Source organism: Ascaphus truei, chromosome 8, assembly GCF_040206685.1.
Source record: "Ascaphus truei isolate aAscTru1 chromosome 8, aAscTru1.hap1, whole genome shotgun sequence".
NCBI classification, from domain to species: Eukaryota; Metazoa; Chordata; class Amphibia; order Anura; family Ascaphidae; genus Ascaphus; species Ascaphus truei.
In genome coordinates, this window is record NC_134490.1 from 98,751,192 (window position 1) to 98,776,500 (window position 25,309).

The 25,309-nt window shown below is 43.0% G+C and overlaps 1 protein-coding gene across 3 annotated transcripts; it reads left to right on the top strand.

Annotated features, from left to right (window-relative positions):
* The first annotated feature begins 4,177 nt into the window (after window positions 1–4,177).
* CDK1 (cyclin dependent kinase 1) lies at window positions 4,178–24,806 on the top strand. 3 transcript variants are annotated; one of them, XM_075612964.1, is made up of 8 exons: window positions 4,178–4,198; window positions 10,533–10,591; window positions 12,889–13,045; window positions 14,656–14,779; window positions 15,931–16,101; window positions 18,997–19,160; window positions 19,848–19,989; window positions 24,419–24,806. In XM_075612964.1, exons 2-8 carry the CDS (start codon window positions 10,555–10,557, stop codon window positions 24,530–24,532), a joined length of 909 nt encoding a protein of 302 aa, XP_075469079.1. In that variant the 5' UTR covers window positions 4,178–4,198; window positions 10,533–10,554; the 3' UTR covers window positions 24,533–24,806. The 3 variants fall into 3 exon arrangements, with proteins under 3 accessions (XP_075469079.1, XP_075469078.1, XP_075469077.1); XM_075612963.1 differs by lacking the exon at window positions 4,178–4,198 and adding an exon at window positions 5,644–5,665; XM_075612962.1 differs by lacking the exon at window positions 4,178–4,198 and adding an exon at window positions 5,786–5,927.
* The last annotated feature ends 503 nt before the right edge of the window (window positions 24,807–25,309 follow it).

Genomic DNA, 25,309 nt, shown 5'->3' on the forward strand with positions numbered 1-25,309 from the left:
GTTTCAAACCAAATTCTGTATTTTTCCCATATGCCTCAAGAAGACACAATATAGAATTATTTGGAAAACTGGTTGAACAGGATTTCAGAGATATGTGTAAGAAAAAACAACTAGAATTATATTCCAATTTAACTTGGGATGAACAAAAAAGTATTAAACAACTAAAGTCCAATCCTGACATTGTATTAAGGTCAGCTGATAAGGAAGCTCATCGCCTTTTACAGGACCCCATCTCATATGTCACATTAAAGAGGGACCCCACAAAGGAATTTTTGAGTCTCATTAAAACGCATTTGTATGGAGCTCTGGAACTTGGTATTATTTCTAAGTTGGAGTATCAATATTTGTTCACGGAAACTCCCACTGTTCCAATATTTTATTACATCCCCAAGATACACAAATCTCTCACTTCCCCACCCGGACGTCCCATTATTTCCGGGATTAATTCCCTCACCTCTAATTTATCCACTTATATTGATTTTTTTCTACAACCAATGGTCACTTCACTACCATCTCACCTTAAAGATACCACTATGGTTTTACAATTGTTTGATGGTTTCGTTTGGGAAGATAATTATAGATTAGCCACATTAGATGTTCAATCACTATACACCAGTATCCCTCACAAAAAGGGGTAGAAGCAATTAGACACTTTTTATTGACCCCACAAACACTTCCCATTACACAGGTTGAATTCATTTTATCCTCAATTGAGTTCATCCTCAATCACAATTATTTTTTGTTTGATTCCCTCTATTTTTTGCAAATCTTGGGGACGGCGATGGGCACAACATTTGCCCCGTCATTTGCCAATTTGTATATGGGACAGTGGGAGTCTCTGGTGATCTTTAGATGTACTCCTCCGCAGCTTAAGCTGTGGAGGAGATACATCGATGATATTATTATTGTGTGGGAGGGGACAGAAGATTCCTATCTTGAGTTCGTCACAAATCTGAACAATAATGATTTTAATTTAAAATTTAGTGGTGAAAATAGCTCAGTAAGCATTCATTATCTCGATTTAGAGATTTACATTGAGGCCAAAACTGTACATACTAAAACGCATTTTAAGGCTACAAATGTAAATTCATATTTAGACCCATTTAGTTGTCACGATAAGAGATGGGTCCAAAATATTCCCTTTAATCAATTTCTCAGGTTAAAGAGAAATGATTCTAAGGCTGTGGATTATGAAGAACAATCATTCTTTTTAAAGAAAAGATTCCTAGACAAAGAATATGATAGCGATTTAGTAAACTCTTCGCTCAAAAAACTAGAAAGGATTCCTAGGAAATTTTTGATGAAATATCATCATAAAAAGAGTGAGAAGAGACAAAATCAAATCCCAGCATTTATTACTCAATTTAGTGATACCCATTACAATGTTAGAAAAATTCTGCAAAAACATTGGGGGATATTAAAAGCTGATCCCATTTTGGGTCCCCAACTAAAGTCCAAACCAGGGATAGTGTTCAAACGAGCACCTAATCTTAAACACGTTCTGGCTCCAAGTCAAGTCTCCAGAGAGGCCATCGTATCTGGAGATATTAAAACTCGCCTAGGAGTTAAAGGCACGTACAAATGCGGAAAGTGTAAAGCGTGTAACCATATCTGTCAAGGGAAAACAGTTACATCAGGAGTTACTAACAAAGTCTACAATATTACAAGTTTCATTAATTGTCAGACAACGCATGTGGTCTATGCCTTAGTGTAGCTATAATTTACAGTACATTGGTAAGACAAAAAGACCGTTTAAAATGCGCATGTTAGAGCACCTGAGAAATGTTAAAAACATACCAAAAATAATAGCAAAGGGTATGCCATTAACTCCGCTTTTGAAAGACTTTAAAGAAGTGCATAACAGTGAACCTGGTTGTATTAAATTTAAGGCACTTGAAAGTGTATCACTAGGTAGTAGACAGGGAAATAGAGATAATCATTTATTGAAACGGGAGCAATTTTGGATTTATGAAATGCATACCAGACATCCCTATGGTTTCAATGAATTAATTGAATTGACACCTTTTTCAAGATAAGGTATTCCGTTTTTAATAAAATGAATTTATTAACATTTATTTGCATTAACATTCATGTATTTTTTTATATTTATTTGTTTTTATTTAATCATTTGTTCTTTTTTCTTTTATTCATATACAGGTTTCAGCATGATTTGTTTACATAGTATATTATTCATGTTGTTAGAGGTCTTATTCCTGTATTTTTTCATAGGGGTGAGTGTAATGATTAATTTATACTTGCACACATCCCCCACATGAGTTGCTATACACCCTGTTGCCTAGTAACCTTATTTCAAGGTGTTTCAATCAGCGTAGCAATTAGGCAAAGTAAGGGTGTTTCTCTGAGGGGGCTGGTTTCTTCAATCAGTTGCCGCCTATATATACGCGTGGATGACGCTGTACGTGACCTCCTGACGAAGTACTTGGTACGAAACGCGTAGAGGTCACGACAGGTCATCCTGCGCGTGTATGCTGGTAAGCTGAGACGGAGCCTGCAGGAGACAGCAGCGGTTTTATCCATCTCCGCGGTGCCGAGATCCGGATCCTGTGCAGACACCGCGAGTCTGCTGACTGTCTCAGTGTGAGTGTCCGTTTCCCCTTGCCAGTGCCCAACCCTATGTCGGTTTCTATACAAATCTGTTGATAGGTTGTTTTCATGTTTGTTTTTTTCTTTCATGTTTTTTATATAAATTTCACTGTATTTGTATACTGTGCAGCTTAGGGTTTAGTCACCATTAGGTGTTCTCCTTGGTAGTACTTAGCCGTCCAGCTGCATAGCTGTTCTGAGGTGGGGTTGGATCCCCTCAGTTTTTGTGTATTTTTAATAAATTACCTTCCACTAATCCCTGGTGCGCATTTGTGCATTTTTTATCACCATGTAGAGTCCCCTCCGGCAGGAGGGTCTGGCAAGTTTTAGCCCGCTCGGCCCAACCAAACGGAATATTATGATATATATAAAATATTGTAACTGTACTGTATTTTATGCCTAGTGTAAAGCCCGCGAAAATCCCTGACCTATACAGTATGTTAATGGTCAGGGGGCGACAGTATGTCTGCAGTAGGCCCACTGATCAAAGGCTCCCCCACCCTGATTAAGTATTCTAGGGCGGAGAAGAGCAGGACGTAGGTACTTGTGTAAAGTGTGGTGATTCACACCTTTAGTTAGATTTCTCCGGCCCAGATCCCCATCTGGCAGACTTAGTGATGCCAACTCTTTTGAGTGGGGTTAGGAAAATGGGAGCCTGACTAAGGGATTGTGCGCATGTGCCAGCTACCTGGGGGCAGGTACCAAAGTGCTTCCCACGTTAGCTGGCAAAAGGTTATTGGGTACAGATGATTGTGAACCAATATCTGAGACCCAATGTTAGGGATAGAGCTCAAATCCTATATAACCAATTGTCAGCACTATGACCAGTGTTCGTCTTCATATTCCATCTGAATACCTGATGCCTGATGAATTGCTAATCTGAATCCTGATTACTTTATTGCCCCATTCCCACGTAAGTGTATATATTCTGTGTGTTATTTGTTCAATATTGTGTGTTCACCTTCCCTGAAGGAATAAACTTTCTTTATCATATCACAGTCGCATTCAATTCAACCCAGTTATTTGGTGTATATTATAACCCTGTAAGCTATCGTGACAGAAACAATTGCAGAGACTTTCACAAAAGGACATTGTGGAGCACCCAGCTAGCCTGGACTGGTGCATCCACCCAGCATCCTTTGCCAAAGGACCTTGGCCAAGGGACCTTGGAGCCAGTGGTACTAACCTGGTATCGCACTGTTATGTGAATGTGATGTTATGCATTGTTGTTATGTATTTACATATGTTCCACATAATTTAGTTATAGTGGTATCTACAGATACCAGACGGGGAGTGTCCTGGAACAGGATTGTTTATTTCTGTTCCCCCCTTTGCAGCTCTGACTGCCAGACTTCTCCATTTTGTATGTAAGCTTTCCCTGCAGCTGTAACTCCCAGTGTATGTGGGAACTGATACATTTTGATACATTTCCCCCTCCAGACTACCAATAGCTGGTTGCCCTGACAACCTCTTTAGTCCTCCTAGCTGAGATGGTTTGTCTCTACTCCCCTGTCTGTGTTCACAGTTAGCACAGTCCAGCCACTTTTCCTGTGTGACAGGAATCACGTACTTCCTTTCCATCCAAGCAGGCTGAGTGAGTACACCTATCTTACCTACCCCTTTGCAAGCAATCCATTTTTGACCTTCCCTTATACAAAAGCACCTTCACATAGAAGCACTCTCTCACCACTCATAACATCTACAAGCACCCTTTATTTGCGGATATTCTCAATAAAGTTAAAAATATACTAAAGGACTTGGTGTGCTTCCAAGAGGGATGAGTTCAGCTATCTGGCCATACTTATATCCTGCATATACCCTGTGGCTATTAGTCACCCTGTCAGAGCCCCCAGCAGCGTGAGATTTACCACATGCCGCGTGAGACAAAGTCCTAATGTGTTATTGTCACACAAATTGCTGGGAAACAGCTCTACCGTTTATATGAAAGAGGAAAAGTGGCTTATTCATATGGCCACACTTTCACAGAAATGTGGGAGGAAAATACATTTTATCAGAAAAAGAAAAAAGTGTGCAATTACGTGCCTGCCCCCAGCACCCGCGTAGTCTGAGACTGAGTAAGGCTGGGGCCATGGTACTGCAGACTGTGCGGAGGCGTCCGCACGCTGAGCGAACAGAGTGCTTTAAGGCAGTGTTCGCGTCCATGCGGGCGCGCGTTTCTTGAGAAATCAGTTCAACTGATTTCTTGGCACGACAGGCCGGTCACGTGAGCGGTTCGCCCATGCGAACCAACTCCGCCACGTCACTGGCACACCCGTAGACACGCCTACGGACGGCACGCGTACCATGGCCAAAAAACGCACCTCCGCACGGGCGAAGGCACTATGGACCTGGCCTAAGAGTTAGGAGGCGGTCTCATCATTTAATGTGGCATGACATGGGGATATTTATGTGTATATATATATATATATATATATGATGAGGGGTATTGTGTACTCCAGTATTTAGAGGATTGTTGCTTTTAACATCACATAGTGAGTTGTGCGTATTTACTTAAAAGACGCATGTGCGCCTTGTTTCCATCTGTGACATGGTGGATGGTGTGAAATCACACAAGAAATCTCCTCTTATTAGCAAGGCCCCCCCTCCATCACTAAGCCCTCAGCATCGCCCCATACCCAGGGACACATGCACATGGAATCCCAGCTCATGCGGTCACTGGCACAGCAGCCCCGGAGGGGTTAATACATCTTCCTTTGCCACCACGCAGCTCATCCTGCCGCACCACGCAGCTCATCCTGCCGCACCACCCAGCCGCACCACGCAGCTCAGCCTGCCGCACCACGCAGCTCAGCCTGCCGCACCACCCAGCCGCACCACGCAGCTCAGCCTGCCGCACCACGCAGCTCAGCCTGCCGCACCATGCAGCTCATCATGCAGCTCATCCTGCCGCACCACCCAGCCGCACCACGCAGCTCAGCCTGCCGCACCACGCAGCTCAGCTTTGGGGAATGATGTAACCGCCCAATGGCTGACAGGAAAATAACCTGAGCCGTTATATGTCATTGCCTCACTGAGCACTATCCTACAACATGTTTCCAAGGTGCCCGACCGCGCGCGGCTCGCTGTGCGTTTTAAAGAAAACACCAGCGTCATAATATTTTGCTTGTCGTTGGCGCCCTGCAGCTGTTTCCCCCCCGCCCTTTCCCAGCTTCTTTCGCGCCGTCATGGCAGGCCGCCGCTGATTGGCTGCTTTGAATGTCTACGCGCGCTGTGATTGGCCCAGCTTGGACAGCTTTGCGCGGTTGGTTTGAAATCTCCTCATTCGGGAGCTGCTTCCTCACCAGCCGGAGCCGGTCCCCGCGGTAATGCGCTGCGCTGCTTTAACCATGCGCCGGGTTCGCGGATACTTTATGGTCCTCACTGGTTTGCGGGTGAATAATTAGAGTGCGTGGCCGAGAACTGGTCGCTGCTCCCGGTACCATCCTGCTGGGAAGTGTCCGGCGGCGGCCGGGCCTCTCCCCTCTCCTGGCCGGGCCTCTCCCCTCTCCTGGCCGGGCCTCTCCCCTCTCCTGGCCGGGCCTCTCCCCTCTCCTGGCCGGGCCTCTCCCCTCTCCTGGCCGGGCCTCCCCCTCTCCTGGCCGGGCCTCTCCCCTCTCCTGGCCGGGCCTCTCCCCTCTCCTGGCCGGGCTTCTCGCGGCCTCTCCTGGCCGGCCTTCTCGCGGCCTCTCCTGGCCGGGCCTCTCCCCCCTCTCCTGGCCGGGCCTCTCCCCCCTCTCCTGGCCGGGCTTCTCTCCCCTGTCCTGGCCGGGCTTCTCTCCCCTCTCCTGGCCGGGCTTCTCTCCCCTCTCCTGGCCGGGCTTCTCTCCCCTCTCCTGGCCGGGCTTCTCTCCCCTCTCCTGGCCGGGCTTCTCTCCCCTCTCCTGGCCGGGCTTCTCTCCCCTCTCCTGGCCGGGCTTCTCTCCCCTCTCCCGGCCGGGCCTCTCTCCCGGCCGGGCCTCTCCTTCCCTCTCCCCGCCGGGCCTCTCCTTCCCTCTCCCCGCCGGGCCTCTCCCCCCCTCTCCTGGCCGGGCCTCTCCCCCCCTCTCCCCGCCGGGCCTCTCCCCCCCTCTCCTGGCCGGGCCTCTCCAGCACTCGGGCTGTGCATACACGTGGCTGCCCCGGTCCTCTCGGTTTGGGCTCCGCGTGTGTTACTCTCCCCCTGCTCCCGTGTCTCTGGCACCCCGTGACCCCCTGGGTTACGGGGAAACGTGCCGCTGCTCTGGGTATAGCGCGCCTCGGCCATTCCCCTGGGTCCCGCAGCGATGTATAGAGAGGGTATGTAACTCACACCACGCACATAACGCTTTGGTAAAGGGATGTTGCAGTAAAATGACACCCCCTCCCCCTATGCTATTATACTGTATGCATTGCCTGGCATAATCACCCAACTGGGGGGCTCTGCAGCACTACTTTCCTTATCCGCTAATATATATATGTATGTGTTAGGATGGGCTTCCCCTTCCCATACACAGGCAGTGGCACCTTTGTGCAGTAATCCTCGGGGGACTGGATTGCTGTTCCCTGTATATGTGAGGTCTCAAGCCTTGACTTGCTAAACCCGGTATTAACCTCTTCTCCTGGGCGCCCTGCATGTGCTTGTCAGTGTGCCCTGTTACATCCCATTCCTTATCAGTCCTGTCAAATGGTAAATAGTTATCTACTAGTATATTTAATTTGAAAAAATCCCAGCAATCCTGCATTATGTATATTTATTTGCGGTTTTGTGCCCTATATATGATAGAATAAACAAATGACTTGCACCCAGTGGTACCAACTTTTTTTTTTTTTTTTTTAAACCCCTTTCAGTAGCACTACTTTATTGGATGCGAGCCTCCTCCGGTACTAGTGATCCTTCTGGTAGAAACGGAGTGGGGGGTGTCTCCCTGTTTAGTTCGTGGTCTCTGATTGCAAACGCCCTCTAGAAAACTAACAAACTTGAAGAATTGTGTGTTTAATTGAGGGCACTATGGAGCCCCCCACATGATTTGTGCTGGGTCCATGGACACTGAAGAGGTTTAAAGTGTCAATCCTTGTCCTCCAAAAATGATTACAACCGCCCCCTCCCCACCTCCAATTTTCCATTTGAGGTTTTTGTGTAATTTTGAGACAAACTGCAAATATGGCCGTGGGTGTCACGAATAGAAAATTGCAATATCTTCCTAGGACGTTGCAACAGTCTGTTGTATTGGCGCTGGATCGAGTCTAAACTTGTGCTTATTGTGCCTTCAGGCTGAGTCCCCGCTGGCACAGAGTGCTCCAAGCATGAGCGGCGGGTGTCCTGCATTTACGTGCGCGCGCGCGGGGGGGGGGGGGCGCTTTGCGGGTAGTTGAGCACGCGGGAAAGTATAATTTTTTTTTGTTTATCTGAGCACGGGTTAGCGGGGACTTCCATATAGCTATATATGTAAGTTACTGTCTCAGCGCTATCGGGGACGCAGCCTAAGGCGGGGAGGTGATATATATGCGCACGTCCCTGCTCGCGTGTTTGTGTGGGCACACACGCTCATCGGCGCTTAAGTAAACAAATTATTGAAACTTTCTAGCGCGCTCGGCTTCCCCTGCAGCGTCCCGCCCCCTCCCCCCACGAGCGCTTGTGAAAATTTAAAGGACACCCGGCGCTCATGCTTGGAGAGCTCTCCAAGCATGAGCGCGCTAAGCGCTAGCGGGGACAAAGCCTTACCCGTTGGGGAAGACTGGTTTTAGCTTGGGTGCCATGGGGATCAAGAAAAAATATTCCACCCCCCCTCCTCATTTTTCTAACAGTAGACTGCTGCGGCCCCGCTAGCGCTGAGCGGGCGGCGCTGGGCGAGGTGACTTGCATATAAATATATATGTAAGTCCCCGCTCGCATATTCACGTGCACACACACGCTCACCGACGCTCTGCGCTTAGCGAAACAATTTTTATACTCTGGTGCACTCAGCTTCCCCTGCATCGTGTCGTTTCCCTCCTCTCCCCCTCCCCCCGCGAGCGCTTGCGAAATTTTAAAGGACAACCTGCGCTGATGCTTGGAGAGCTCTCCAAGCATGAGCAAGTTCAGCGCCAGTGGGGGCAAAGCCTTAGGCTGCACTTATAGTGCCTGTGATGGTAACGTCACGCTGCGGTCGCTGGAAAAATCAAATTGATGTGACTTCTAGCGATCGTGACAATGCCGTTGCTGCGTCGCTTCTACTATAAGTGTACGTGACGGCGGCAATACATTTGTCTTGCTGCGCCAGCACTATAAGCGCAGCCTTAGGCAGCGATTTCTACTCCGTGCGATGGTGCACACACGCGACAAGTACCAATTGCAGGATCCCCTGGAGGCCGCCCCTAGTGCACACGATGGCGTGACTGCGTTTTGAAAAGACGACAAAATGTATTTTTCACGTGACTGGGTCACGTGAGTGGTTCAGCCAATCACGGCGAACCAGCTTCGTGACATAGCCTTGTCTCCCCGCTGCCTGAAATAGTAAGTGCAGAAATCGCTTGAGCTACAGGCGCGTGCGATGCCATGAACACACTATAATCTCAGCCTTAGACTGAGCCAGCCCCATTCTGTGTTCGGTGCACAAAGCATGACCACGGTTTAAGATGTTCGGTCCCCAAACAATGTCATTAGAAAGACTAAAGATCACACTTGGATGAATGTTAGGCTATTGATGTAGGGAAATTACTTTTTTGTGTTTGTGACTGAATCGCTGTTTATATATGTTTGGTCACTCTTCTATGTCCTACCATGTATTTTTCCCACTTTTTGTATCACCACCAGTAATGTATTTCCAATCTCCTATCTCTGAACCCCCCCTCCCCCACACGCACTTGCATCAAAGCCTTTTGGGAATCCTGCCCCCCTCCAAGTTGGCAACCACTGACCTATGTATACAGTGACAGAAACACACACATACATATATATACACACACACACACACACACACACTGACTGACACACATACACACACACTGACTGACACACATGCACACACACTGACTGTCACACACACACACACTGACTGACACATACACACACTGACTGTGAATAGGTTAGGGGGATGTGTGAGGTGCAGGGGGGCTGCGCATACGTCACACGGTCACACGCACATGGTCACGCACAGTCACACACACACACAGTCAGTCGCGCGCACACGCACTGTCACGCGCACATGCACAGTCACACAGTAACACGCACAGTCACACAGTCACACGCACCGTCACACGCACAGTCACGCACACACACACACACACACGAGGAATTCACGCTTAGTGCAAATACAAGGGATGTGTACGCATGTTCTAAGTCAAATTTATTTGCGTTTTGTCAATGAAATTGTATTTTGATTTTTAATTAAAACATCACCAATACAAATACAATTTCTGTGACAAAAGTCAAAGAAGTTTCACTTACTATGCGCGTGCACAGCACACACAGCTTTTTTTTATATTTTGATTATCCTGTACCAGAGCTTCCCAGTTCTGTGTAATTTAAGTCTCCTGGTTTGAAACTGCGATGGGGTCTGAGTGCCAGGAGGGCAGGTAAAGATGGTGACCAGGATATTGGACTTGAAAAGGAGTCCAATAAAGACAAACATTTGGTTAATAATTCTTTTAACCCAGCTTTGAGTGCTAGCCGGTTATTTCTTTACATGTCTATACCGGCTGATCATGGTGGTGTCTAGGAGGCAATACAGTGACAAATCTAGGGTGTTACTAAGAATTTGTCTGTGTCCCAAACCGTACATCTCATTTGCTCATCGGATGCATGATTGGGGTCCCAAATGCAAGACAAGTTGTTTTGGTGGCCTTTGTTTTAAGACTGGGAACCATTGTCCTACGCTGTTCCTCTTATTAAAGTTTGCAACGGACACACAATCCAAGTGCCATGGGGGCAGCTTTTTGACCACTAATAATTTCGTTAATCGTTGGTAATTCCCTACATTTTCTATTTTCAGGAATATCCAGCTCAGCACAGACATGGATGAGTATGCAAAGATAGAAAAAATTGGAGAGGGTGAGTATGTTCCTCACCTTTATTCATGACCCAGTTTGTGAAGGTGCTTAATCGGTTAACTAATAGCTAAATCTGCAATCTCCCCCACTTTTTTTAAATTTTTTATATATATATATATAAATATAAACACAGGGTGAGAACCAAGGGGTGTTCTGTAGCTGAACCGCGCTATATTATTTTCAGCTCTGGGGAACCAGAGTTTCCAGGATACTTGCCCGTCAAGTCGCTTGTTTTAAATCTCCCTGCAGAGGAGACAAAATGGCCTCTAAAAGTATTCACTGGTTACATCTCTGGAACGGGGCGTCCCCTGGAGTTGGAAGAAGGTGTGATTACCTTGTGAGGCCTCCCTGGATCCCGGGGGACGAGTGAAACTTCCAGTTTAGCTACTGTAAAAACAAAAATATATATATTTTTTTAATTACACATTTAATAGGCTTCTAAATGTTATTTACAATGTGTTTTTCACCTACAGTACTGTCTGTCTTCCAATATACCAGTTAGTTTGTACGCTGTCCTGGGGCAGGAATTTCCTTTCATATTGTTCGTTACATTGACCTTTTTTCTAATTCCGTGTACCTCTTGTATAGCACAGAATACGCTGGGCGTTATATAAATATATACATACAGTGTTTAGTAGATGCACTTGTATGTTCCTATTTTATTGTCAATGCTGTGCAAACGTTCTTGTAATCTGTACTGAAATCGCAGTGACTTCCTTTGAGTGTCCTCCAAGCTGCCGTTTAAAATCAATACAATCTGCACACTGACAAGTGATTAGCTAAGTTGCAGATCGATCCTTTGCTATGGGTTATTGCTGCAAAACTGTACCCAGGATGCAACATTCTGGGTGGAAGATCATGTGACCAGGCAGTTACTAGATACAATCGGTGCACTGCTAGAGAGAGGGAAGGGCTCGGGCCAGAACCTCTCAGAAGGGAAAAGAGGGTGTGACTTTGTAAATGGTTTCTATAGAAACAAATATTTTTAAAAAAAATGCTACAAGTATTTTCTCATAGTACAGAACTGATTTAAAAAAACACACACACACACATAGGCTATCGCTTTAACTGCAGCTTTAAGTGAACATCACCGATTAAGAAACACCTCTGCCGAATGACTTATTTTAACGATATCCAGCAAGCGTCTCCAGTAATAGTACAGATTAATTAGTGGTTGTTTCAGTCCCTGAACAATCCCTGAAAATACTACACTGCTAACACTAGGACTACAGTGTTTATTTTTCCGGTAGGTTGTTTGTATGCAAATATTTTCTTTTATTCATAGTTCTATTTGTCTTTGTTTTTGCCACTGACAGTTTAACAAGCTGTTATTGTATAAATATTTCTCTTGCATTTCCTCTGCTCTATGGAATGGTTTCTTTCAATTAAGCAATGTGTTGAAGTCGGTACACACACAAGTAGTAAAGCTAAAGTAGTCCTTCCCCCATATGCCCAATGTGACAATTCTGAAAGCCTAAAATAAACACTTAATGGTTGTAATATGTATCTGGTGAACAGAGATGCAGGCACACAGGCTTAATCATATGAAATGTAACGTGCCAAGAAAACCAACGTTTCAGCAGAATATTGCTGCCTTTGTCAAGGTGAGGGCTACATAGTGGACACATATTTTATACCTAATACACTTACCCCACTGCGCTCTGACCACCAATCCCAGCTGACGACTCCTGATGACGCGGGCGTGCCAATGTCAGGCCGGCTGTAGACAGCCATGGTAACACAGGACGCCGCTCTGCAGGTGACACGGTCTCTCATCCCCATAATGGCCGTAAACACCTTGACAAAGGCAGCAATATTCTGCTGAAGCGTTGGTTTTCTTGGCACGTTACATTTAATATGATTAAGCCCGTGTGACTGCATCTCTGTTCACCGATTGCAATTACTGAGACCCTTGGACTCCCTCCGTGATACAGTGCACCGGCAGCTAAGTATCCACCTACCATCCTTTACTTGTGTGCCTGCATCTCTTACTATATTTGTAATATGTATCTGACCACCCCTTAAAGATGAACATGCTGTATCAAGAAATGCCATTTATAGTTTACATATTCTCAATCTCTGAAGTAGGACTATACCTGTAAAAGAGTTGGGGGGGCGGGGCTTAAGCCCGCTGCCTGCGAGGAATGATGGCGGTGAAATTGTTAGAATATACAGCTTTCAATGGAAGGGATGGTGTGATGGTGACGAGTGGTCTCCTGCACTCCCACAAAGCTGAGCCTTATGAGCCTGTTCTGCACTGTGGCATGTCATCTTATTTTTCTACTTATTTTTACCTAGGCACCTATGGTGTTGTGTATAAGGGTCGGCATAAAGCGTCAGGTAGGGTGGTTGCCATGAAGAAAATTCGATTGGAGAATGAGGAGGAAGGTGTTCCCAGTACAGCAATTAGAGAGATCTCTCTCTTAAAAGAGCTTCAACATCCGAACATAGTGTGGTATGTATGTCATGTTTTTTCCTCAAGTTATGCTCTTGAACCCCCTATTCCAAGCAGCCTTCTCTGCTGGACGATAGTTTGGCCCCATCTACATGTAACAGGTGTTCCCCCATCCACTGGGAGATGTCACTGTTACCTGTACTCTCACTGTGTTGTACCTGTGAGGCTTACAGGATTGCGGAGTGTCCACCGATGGTAGTGGGGAAGATGGGACAGGCTTTTAGGAAATAGAGCTCATCTCGTACATGGGTGCAGCGCCTCCATTCCCGGCAGGCCCCATCAGTGCTGGGTGCGGTCCCTGCAGGAAAAACCATCTTGCGCACCCCCTGATAAACTGCAGTCACAGGCAGGAGTCTAAAAACAGCAACTGGTCTTTATTCTTCATAGTACAACAGGTACACTCTTCTTGGGGTCCCTGGACTCAACCCCCAGGGCTTGAGACCCCAAAGGTCTATCCTTTGCTCCCCTACTCCCTGGGGGAGTAAGTAGTAGTATCCCACTCCCTTGCAGGAGGGGAAGAAAGGTGGTCAGAGCCCTGGCTCCACACGTCCAACAACCACTAAATGAGGATCTGCAGTCCCTTTTGTACCCAGGAGGAGGGTCCTAGGTCTGGGCCCCTGATAGGACAGCACACAGGCCTCAGGCCCACCCCCTTGCCACTCAAGGGATTTGTTTACTGCAGTGGAACCCAGATTAACCCCAACACTCACTGCCTGCACTGGTACCAGGGTTTGTGTTGGGCAGGGCAGATTAGTAACCAAGAGGATACATGGCTACATACCTTTCAGGCGGCAGCTTCTAATTTATTTACTAAAAGTCTAAGGGAGAATCCTTAGAAAATCAAGGCACACTAAAAAAATGAATAAAGTATTCTACACATGGGATTATAACGGTATGCTACTGTAAGAAGCATAGAAGCCTTGTATTGAGTCTGTTTTATAATGCCAGAATCACTTGTAATCTACGGTTGAGACTCTGCTCCACCTAATGATTTTGAATACTTAAATATATTCAACCGGAAATATGGAAGTCCTGAAATATTGCATCAAAGATCAAACTAAAAAGGGGGAAATGGTGCTTATCCACATGGTCCATTCAGCGTAGTTTATCCCCTCTTACTAAAGTGTAAAGCCAAGAAATGGGAGCCCCCCCTCTAACTTCAGTTAAGACTAGTGTGTAGTTAAAAAAACCTACACAGAAGCAACCAACACAGAAGCATAGAATGCAGCTACAGTGGTTTGTCAGTGGCACAGCCTTTAAAGGTACTTGGTCCTATTGTATGGGGAGCATACTCCATACTACAGGTACTGTATGTCTGTGTGCGATCTGATGATGATTTTATGGAGTAGTAGGGGTGGTGTTACACTTGCAGATTGGCACAAGTCAATGTATTAAGAATATTTTTGGTGGTTTTGTGTGTTGTATTCACTTTTTTAATGTATCATTTTGTTCTTTTGTTTAAGAGCAGCATGCACCAAATTGTGCACGAGTAGACATATTCTTAATGTCATGTTTACGATAAACAAAAGATTATAATTTATCACCGAAGACAGCCTTTTAAATTATTTTAATTATAAATGCATATATACCCTCATGTTTTTGTCTTCTAGCCTGCTAGATGTCCTTATGCAAGATTCACGGCTGTACCTAATCTTCGAATTCCTTTCCATGGACCTAAAGAAGTATCTGGACTCCATTCCTTCCGGCCAGTACATAGAGGCGATGCTAGTTAAGGTAATGAACAATTGTTTTGTAGTATGGAGCTCAGCGGAGACTTAAGGAGCAGTCTCCCCATCTCCAACCAAAACTAAATGTACAAAACCATTGCTGCCTTAGATAGAACAGCATGTCAGAATAAATCTGCAGTCTTGTTCCACTACCCTCACACGAAGGTCGCAGCCATAGTAAGAGGTTTGGCGCGATCGCTTGCGCCAAAACAAAAGGAAGGAAGCAATGTGCATGTCCACCGATGGCACGTGAGCGCCGGGGCGGCCGATGCACGGTGAGATACATTTGTTTGAACTTGACGAGCGTGTCACGTGCGCGGTTCAGCCAATGAGGACGAAGCACTCACGTGGCGTCACATGCTCCCCCCTATCGCGCAACCCTGCAGGCCACGGATCGCTCAGTGCCACCTACTATGGCCTCGTCCTAAGACAGACCCAATCGGACTCTGAGACTAAATGGTGTCCATAAAGTTTGATGCAGCGGCCGTTTTTGTAAATGTGTTTTTTTTTTGTTTTTAAATGTGACTTTGTATTTAACAAAACATTTGACAGTACTTTAATTGAATTAAATGTACAATTTGAAAGTGTCCAAAGCTAATTTTGTGTGCTATTCACATTTGTTTTTTGTCCACTGACCACACATACTCAATGTTTTTTGTTCTATTCAAAATATACAGTAGTCTAAGATCAAACAATAATTTATTATAAATAGAGTGCCTTTAATTCTTCTCCTTGGTGTAAGTAAGGCCAAGAATCTTTAATATCCATATGTGACTTTCATAAAGATATTTGCATTAAGTGTCTAGAAGCTCTTAACTTTTCACAATTTCTTACATGTTTACCAAATAGCAGCTTTAAAATTGAATCACATGACTTTCATACCACATTAAGAACCGTAAATTAAGGAGAAGATATTCCTAGTTACATACGATGCCTATCGGGTGAGCTAGTTAGTGGTGGTAACGTCACAAGACATTTCTGTCATTGGCTGTTGCAGCTGGTACCCACAGCGATGGATTCGTAACGCTAGAAATCTATATCCCCACCCAAGGAAGATTGCTGTTTTGTCATGATTTTTTTTTTCTTACTTTTCAGTGCATTGGAATGTATATACATTGATTTTTACATATTGCTCATTTGTATGTCTCTATCCCCTAGAGTTATTTGTATCAGATTTTGCAAGGGATTGTGTTTTGCCATGCCAGAAGAGTTTTACACAGAGATCTGAAGCCTCCGAATTTGTTAATAGACAGCAAAGGAGTAATTAAGTTGGCAGATTTTGGGCTGGCCAGAGCCTTTGGAATCCCTGTTCGAGTGTACACACATGAGGTAAGGGTTTCAGTTTGCCATCCGGTGGATGAATCAAGTCCCCGTGTTGACAGACCCTTTGCTTAAGACTTTAAAAGTGTCTAAATCTAACTAAAATATCAACAGTATTTTAGAGAATACTGCAGGGTGAGAGTACTTCTGTTTCAAATTTGGTTAAATTGAGGTTGATACCAATGCCCCATTTCTGACTATGCATATGGTTCAGTTTAGGCAATTTTGAGCTCTACTGCATTAGTAACCTTATACATCTTCTTTTATTTGGAGAACAGAATCGCCGCTCATTATCGCTACCTGCCCCCATCCCAATAAAAGGCTCCTCATTTGGTATCACAGACCCTCATGCCTGGGTCAGACCAGTGACTGGGGGAGCCTTGCCATAAACGATATGAATGTGTTGGGGCTTAAAGTGCTTTTTTTTTTTTTGGCCGGCTTACATGTACTGCTGGGTAAATTGAAGCGCATGCGTTCCTCACCAGTGCTGCAAAGTAGAAACCAGAATCCAGAGGCTGTATTTCCCCAAGTACTTTCATAACATGCCGTGTTGGATTAATTCAGAGTCCCAGCATACAGGTGTAATAGGAAAGATACCCGGGCGCTATCTCTATCCGTATTGCGTCTATAAATGGTTATGAAGAAGAAAAAAAAAGGTATAATACAGCCGTTCAGTAATTCGTGATTGTCTGGTGATGTCCTCGTATGACTCGAAACCCCAACAGGATCTATCCAGGACCCTTGATGATGGTAGAACACAGTTCCCAGTGTTCCCAGTATACAGGGTTACGTGTATAAGGTAGTACATACATCCATACACGGATGTAAATGAGGTGGCCCTCCTGGATGATTGAGGGCAAATCGCTAGCACAATAATAACAGTTCCAGTCAGATAAATCCACGGGCGGAGGAGGTCGGGGCACAATCCCACTGAGACCCAAATCAGCCCTCTACATCAACCTCCACATATAGGCTTCTGGGAGTGTATAGAAAATTAGAACTATCCGGACATCCACACGCCAATATTGGTATATTGAATAATAAAGGAAAAACTGCAGCAGCAGTTGAGCAGTTTGTACTCTCTATACCCGTCCCAACCTCCGTGGGCGTGCTTCTCCAGTCAGGTGAATATATGAAGATTTCATGAGCCACAGGTAGATAAAGAGCACAGCTCCATGTCAAAAATCTGGGTCAAAAACACACATACAAACACTGCTAGGTGTACCACCGAGTGCCCATGATCGGCTATCTAGGCAATTAAGCCTCGCCTGGATGAAAACTCACCAGGTGTTGATATTGTGAATCTACCGTGGAGATCTGTCAAATGGGGCACCTGAGCATAAACGCAAACGGTCCACCCAAAAAGGTGACATTAAAAAGAGATACTCTGAAAAAATGGAGTGTTTATAAGCAATAGCATCCCAAAACATTTAAGCTGTAGAATGCTACCCATAACATTTTGAAACTAGAGCATAATGGCTACAATGAAACTCAAAATACTAAACAAAGGCGAGTGTTGTTGGAGATCCATCAGACTGTTGGAGTGTTGTTGGATATATTTTTAACCAAATTAGGATGTGCTCTCAATTCCTAAAATGTGTAGGTACAACAAAGAACCAAACTGGGAACATTCTACACCCCTAAATGAATCCTCTAGTAGCACATCAAGAATGAAACATTGAAACACTGACATTAAATAGTGTTTGACAGGCTAACATAAAGAGAAGAGGGGCAGGAGGTGGTGGGATGTAATAAATAACAACTCTAATATCGACTTCTAATATATCCTAAAACAAACTTGTATATATCCATCTCCTGGTCCAATGATTAGGGCCAAAATGAACGGAATAAAAATGCACCACTATGTTAACAGAGGAATAAGAGACAATCCTCAAACCAATGACAAAACTGACAAATATAGATGTTAATGAATAGATAGGAGCCGTGCTCTTCATCTGCCTGTGGCCCAGGAACTCTTCATATACATGAACTGCTGTTTTACGTTTGTGGATATACACATCACTGCATTTGCCTGCAGAGGAGCACGCTTGCTTGTCTTTTAAGCCGTTCAGCGCTGCATGTCCTTTTCTAGGTTGTGTTTTCCTTGTGAAAGTGCTAGTAGATACTGCGGTTTGAGCTCTAAATTCCCTGGAGCGTGGATGGTCCTTAAATTTTTTTTTTTCAATTATACATATTTGGTGCTTAGAAGCAGACTAAGGCTTTATCTCCCCACGGGTGCATTCAAACTCATTTATGAAAATTCAGATTAGAGGCCATATTTAAGGACTCGAATATTGAACTTATTTTGCTGAAATCGAAGAACTTTGATAAGGAAAAGTCAATTTGTTTTAAAACATTTAATTGTACTGGTAAAAATGGGCTGCCACACCAAATACATTTTATTTCAAAGGAGCAGTGGGACATGTCATATATCTTTATTTTGTGTACTGCTGCCACGCAGCTATTTCATGCGATGTCTGCAACATTTGACGTTGGTCCTTTTGTAACATGAATTTGTGGTGGCTCATCTTTACCAGTGTGTGGCTAATATTGTGAAGCACCACAGTCTGGTTGTTGCATCCCATATAAAAAGTGTTAATCTGTTATATTTTGCTGCGCTATTATTTTTGTTGTGGGTGGACACTGAGCTAATAGAAGATATTAATTTTGCCATGGTCCTTTGCCTACATTTAAATCTTGCCTTTCCAGTAGCTCAACAAAAGTCCACAAACATTTGTTTAGTCGCACATCACTGATACAGCCACTACAGAGCAATTCCGTCGCCTCAAATGATCTTTATAAAAACGGACTAATCTTGACCGATGGGATTGATGATTTTCTGGCTGGCTCTCGGTAATCCCTCTATCTCCAATATAAATTCCAGAAACTATCTCATTGCTACAGGTTGTGACATTGTGGTACAGAGCGCCAGAAGTGCTGCTAGGATCTGTGCGATATTCCACTCCAGTTGATGTGTGGAGCATAGGAACTATATATGCAGAAATGGCCACAAAGAAGCCCCTCTTCCATGGTGACTCTGAAATTGACCAGCTGTTCAGAATATTCAGGTACATTTTTAATTTGAATTCTACGTTTTTTCTGTAGCCACTTAATGGTGCCTTCCAAAGCTGGAAGGTGTTTTGTAAATATGGCCCATAACTCGTGTCTGAATTGTAAAATCAATGCTTTAGAAAGTCTGTGCTGGCCAGTTCATTACTTTTCATATTCCTAAATAATTTCAGCTAAATAGAAAATGAGTAACCAATTTAACTCTGAAGGGAAATAGGGATAAATGTAAAGGTAATGTTTAGTGTAAGAAACAAATTGGATTATCTAAGTGGGACTGCATCATACCCAGACCTAATTCAGCTGTTAGTTGAGCACAGCTTATACTTTCACAGTGCTAATTGAAGACCTCTTTATTTGAATTTCCGTACGTATAGTGGGTATCCTCATCTTGTTTGTACAGATAACAAATCCAAGCCTAGTTATACAGTTTTTAATGCATTTATCTATCACCTTTCTCGAGATTAACAATACTATTCACAATGTGTTATTTTGTTTGTTTTTTTAAATTCTAATGTGTATTTAATGAATTTATACCTGCTACTTGTCTCCTTGTGCAGTGATCTAACTATGCAGCTTATATTCTGCCTTTTTTGGAGGGGCCTAATAATTTTCTCTGAACGTACTTTGTGCACGTCTTTGGTATTGTTTTCCAGAAATGGGGATGTATTTACTGTTTTTGTTTTTAGAGCTTTGGGGACGCCTAACAATGAAGTCTGGCCAGAAGTAGAGTCCTTGCAAGATTATAAGAATACATTCCCTAAATGGAAAGGTGCTAGCTTATCGTCTCACGTCAAAAACATTGACGAGGATGGACTTGATTTGCTGTCTGTAAGTATGAAAGAGGGAAGTAACACTTTTTTTTTAAGGGGGTAGTACCACGGGATCAAAAGAAATGGAGGCACTTAGAGTAGCTTTCCCTTGGTAATTGTCATTTTACTTTTTTTTTTTTTTTTTTTGTTTCAATCTGCTAAATTCATGTTCACCCTTATGTTTATCTGACTGATGGAATCACAGCAGAGGCCCCGCGCTCTTCCCCCAGGCATTTAATCCCGGGATCGTACGAGGCCTCTGCAACAAGGAAACTTACCTTGTTTCAGATGTCTCCATGGCAACGCGGCATGTAACACGTGACTTCACGCGACCCTGGAGCGTCATTTGATGCATGCGGAAAGTAGGAGACGGGGCGCGAGACCGGGGGAGGCCTGGCAGGGGGGGCGCAGCTTAAATGACCCATCAGTTTGTACACCAGCAATTGCAAATCAGTTAGAGCAAATAGTTACCAGAGTTCTGCTGTTAAGGTTCAATGTGGAACAAGAATACTGATGTTAAAAGAACCATTTTTATTTTGCAAACGTCACCAATATGTAAAGATTAAATGGCTTTTTTTTTCATTCTTTAAATTTATAATGAAACGCCATAAGTCTCCCTTGTATGGTGCTCCTTGACACTTGAATGTCAGCCACTTTTTATGTTTAAACTAACTGAACACTAGTATTTCACAATGTAATACTAATTCTGATATATATTTATTAGAAGTTAGTGATGCCGATCTACCTAAACCTACGCAGCGAGAAGAAAAATGTCATAGAAAACCTGAATTGTAACATTTGGACATTTTTAATATTCTAATACAGACTACACAACAAATATATTTTGCCTTCCACTGTCCTTTAAAAAACTTCAAGAGTTTGCATTAGTTGGTCAGTGAACCTTGAATGTCAAACCTTTAAAATGATGATAGAATGTGGGTGCAGCTTTATGTATAGAATTGTGCAGCATTATCACATTGTATAAACTATAGGTGTCCCTAAATGCATACCTCTTAATCTGGGATTTGCCATTGTACCATTTCGATGCCCTTCAGACAAACAGCAGATCTTAAAAATGCTAAAGATTGGTAACTGCTTTTTGCAAGTCCAATTTATCTTGCAGTGGTGACGCAGCATTTAGCTGACGTTGGGTGCTTCCAATTTCAAATCTATTGCTCACTTTCACTGATGCTGAGCTGATGTGAGTGAAACATTTCTATTTTCCTACCAGAAGCAGAAGACTATTTTATAATGCGTCTGGTTCTCTAATATTGGTTTCAAGGGAGGAAGCCATGTCGCACCAATCCTTTTTCATTCCTCAAGGGTCACTGAGGGAATCAAATACTGTCTAATGCACACTGACAGGTGCTGCCAAGTTCATGTTGTGGGATGTTGGAGAGCATATAGGCTTTTGATGACCTACAATTATTTGTATTTTTTTTTTTTAAATACTGGGCTAGTGAGCATGTTTGGAGGAAAATTAACTTTGAGCCTGAAAATGCAAGCGCTTTGCATCATCCAATACTGCAAATTCAGGGGGTGCAAAACCATAAATTGCACAAGACACGGTCTCTGTATGCTGCACTTTCCAGTACATTAAATTTGTATTGATGAAGTTTTTAATATTTAATCTTTATTAGGAACAGCTCAACCCATTATTGTGCGATGCGCTACACCGCGGATCCGCTTATAACGCGGTTTGAGCGTGGCTCCCGAAGATCTACCTTTTCTCAATTCCCTTTTCTTGAGTTGTGTGCTCTTGCTGCCGGCATGCTCTCTCCCCACCCCCCTCCTCGGCTCTGGCGTCAAATAACCCCGTGTGGTCATTTGGTGGAGATGGGGGGGGGGGGGGGGGCCAGCAGCAAGAGCACACAATCAAGGAAAGCAGGCAAAATGGAATTAAGGGCTTTGTGGTGGGGTGTTTTACTCATGCATTCTGTTTGGAACTGTGCTCTTATGAGTGTGGGGCTCTCTGTTGTGTGGTTTGAGGCTGCAGACATCCTGCTTGCTCTCTTGAATTGAGTCAGAACAGAAGTCCACATGCCCCAGGTAAGTGACGTGTATGTATGTAATGATTTTACAGTTGCCAATAGATGTAAATGGGTAGCCAACAATGTAGCATCAGCGGTAAAAAAAAAATACCTTTTCATGGCAAATTTTTCCTCTCCATCACTAATTATTGGCAAAGATGGGGATTTACTCCCAGCCTATTCCATAAACTGCACAAAGGATTCTCACCCACCTTTTATAAGGCCCATCATATTTGGAAATGGCAATTGGGTGGTTCTGCTATACCTCTTCCATCTAGTCACAAATTCAGGATACAGGCATACCCCGGTTTAAGTACACTCGCAAGTAAGTACATATCGCCCAATAGGCAAACGGCAGCTCGCGCATGTGCCTGTCGGCACGTCCTGAACAGCAATACCGGCTCCCTACCTGTACCGAAGCTGTGCGCAAGTGGGGAGACTATAGAGCCTGTTACAAATGTGTTATTTACATCAGTTATGCACGTATATGATTGCAGTACAGTACATGCATCGATAAGTAGGAAAAAGGTAGTGCTTCACTTTAAGTACATTTTCGCTTTACATACATGCTCCGGTCCCATTGCGTACGTTAATGCGGGGTATGCCTGTATTTCACTCATAAAATGTTTGGGAAATATTTTCTTTTTATACCTTTTTGAGAACAAATGGTTGTATCAGCCTCTGGGTTTTTTAAAATTTTTATTTCTGTCCTGATATCTTGTGGAGAAGGAAATTTGGATAAATATTTTTCTTTTTCAGTATGGATTGTTTTGGTTACATTCCACTGACTACTCAATGCTAAAGACATAAATAAAACTTGATCTTGAATGGAAAGCTGGAAACACTTTGCTGTTAGAATTCTTACAATGCACCCGGTATTTCAATTCAGCTGCAACATACAAATGTCAACGGTTTAATAATAATAATTATTATTATTATTATTTTAAAAAAATTGTATGAGCCATTGCATTATTATATATGACCGTTTCTTGGGATTCGTTTTCGGGTGAGAGGGTGTCGGGTTTTTTTTCTTCCCCCTTCTCCCCTCCCTTCTCCTCCTATGACTTACTCAATTTCTATTAACTGGAATGGTTTGGGGTTGAGTGCAAACCAGGCACTGGAAAAGCTGCCTCATCAACCAGTATATAAATATGTATATGGGATAAAACACAGTGTCAGTTTATTAAACAGTGACCACTTATTCAGAATTGCTAAAGATCACTTGACATGGTGTGTTATCATCAGTGTGTTAAAAAATAAATAAATGCATAGCTACCAAGTGATCTTTAGCAATTCTGAATAAGTGGTCACTGTTTAAACTCTGACACTGTGTTTTATTTATTTATTTATTTATTTATAAAATATTTTACCAGGAAGTAATACATTGAGAGTTACCTCTCGTTTTCAAGTATGTCCTGGGCACAGAGTAAAACAAATAATACATGGTTACAAATACAGTTACATAAATGAACAAGGTATACATTTATATACAAGACATTGCATGCACAGTTAAAGAAAATATATATTATGAGCGTATGAAACAGTTACAGACCAGATTAAAGTGTGAGACAGCCTTAGATTTGAAAGAACTTAAGCTGGTGGTGGATATGAGAGTCTCTGGTAGGTTGTTCCAGTTTTGGGGTGCACGGAAGGAGAAGGAGGAACGTCCTTTTATCTAAGTATCAGTTCTATTAGCAACACTATCTAGTTATTATCTAAACCCATGATTGCTAAACAACTATAGTCAATTATACTATACAGCAATATACAAAGAGGACTATAAACATTAACACTAGAGATCAGGCTGATAATTAAATTAAGTCCAATGTATTGCTGGATAAATATATGTATATTATGCAATATCACTCTAGATAATGGGATAATATTTGAGGATCTGCCTCAGCCAAAAAAGCTCGACTGTTAAATGCACAACATATTACTAGCTACAAAATAAGATGCCACAATTCAAATATCCTTCCTTCGGTTTTATCACATTTTATTTGTGCTATCCACTATAAATATTGTCACTTTTGTGTTTGTTTTATTAAAGATATGATTATATTTTAACATACCTAATAAAGGTTGAATCTTAAAAACTTCAATACAAATCTCATGTACTGGAGTGCCGCATACAGAGACCTTGTTGTTGTTTTTTGTAATTTATCTATAAAATTCCTGTCTTGCACCTCCACTACAATTGATAATAAAATACTTGCTGAGCTAGGAGAGTTCTTGAAAATATATAGGTTTAAAACCATGTCTGCAAGCACTGTCTGCATCATAAACTATTTGTTATGGCTAAAAAAATGCAACATTTATAGATGGATGTGGATAATGAAATCATTGCAATGCGCTAGAGCATTCTTGATGAACATGTCTGGCTTCCATTAACTTTTTTTCTTTTTTTTTTCATGACAGAAAATGTTAATCTATGATCCCGCCAAGAGGATTTCTGCCAGACAAGCCCTGCTTCACCCTTACTTTGACGACTTGGATAAGTCCAACCTTCCAGTTAATCAGAATAAAAATTAGTGTCAACTATGGGCTAAATCTAGCTTGGATGTTCCAGATGTTTGGTTCAAAATCTGATGTGAATCACCACTTTATTTTAGTGTTTGTCAATTATGTCTCTGTTGTTTGTCTTCTTCCTGCTGCAAGACTTGCAGCATTGTTACCAGTACTTAAACGTAAGCACGCTACTTTAAAAACTGTAAATATTAAACCTGACAGTGCTGTGTATAAATGCAATGAAAACTGTCACTGCAGACATTTCATTTTCAATAAATAAAGCTTTATATAAACCAAGCACCAGCACCGTTTGCCTTTTTGTTTTTCCAATCTCCCTATTCTAAAAGGTCCGACCCCATATCTTCTTAATTTAATATGTTGGAGTAAGACATTGCTGTTGGCAGAAAAATCACTGGGAGTACCCGAGCAAAAAGGCTTATGAACTGGTTCTTAAACAACTGTTGCTTCTAGGATTTTGTTTTCTGCTATTAAGACATCTTAAAAATTGATTTAATAGAAAAAGTATGTATATGCCATTATTACATTTTATATGGGCTGGTAATCTGTTTTTTGTGGATGCCAGAAGTGTTCGATAGGGTTGAAGTCAACAGCAGTTAACACAGGATTGCATAGCAATAACCAATATCGCACCTTAGTCAATCCTGGTATTCCTTTTTGAGTTCTACAAATGTTAAAAACATCTCAAACTGTAAACACATTGCTAAAACTGAATGTTTTGTAGATAAATTATTGATTTCTGGTGGCCCCTTGACTTTTTTTGTTTAGTACATTTTGTAAGCG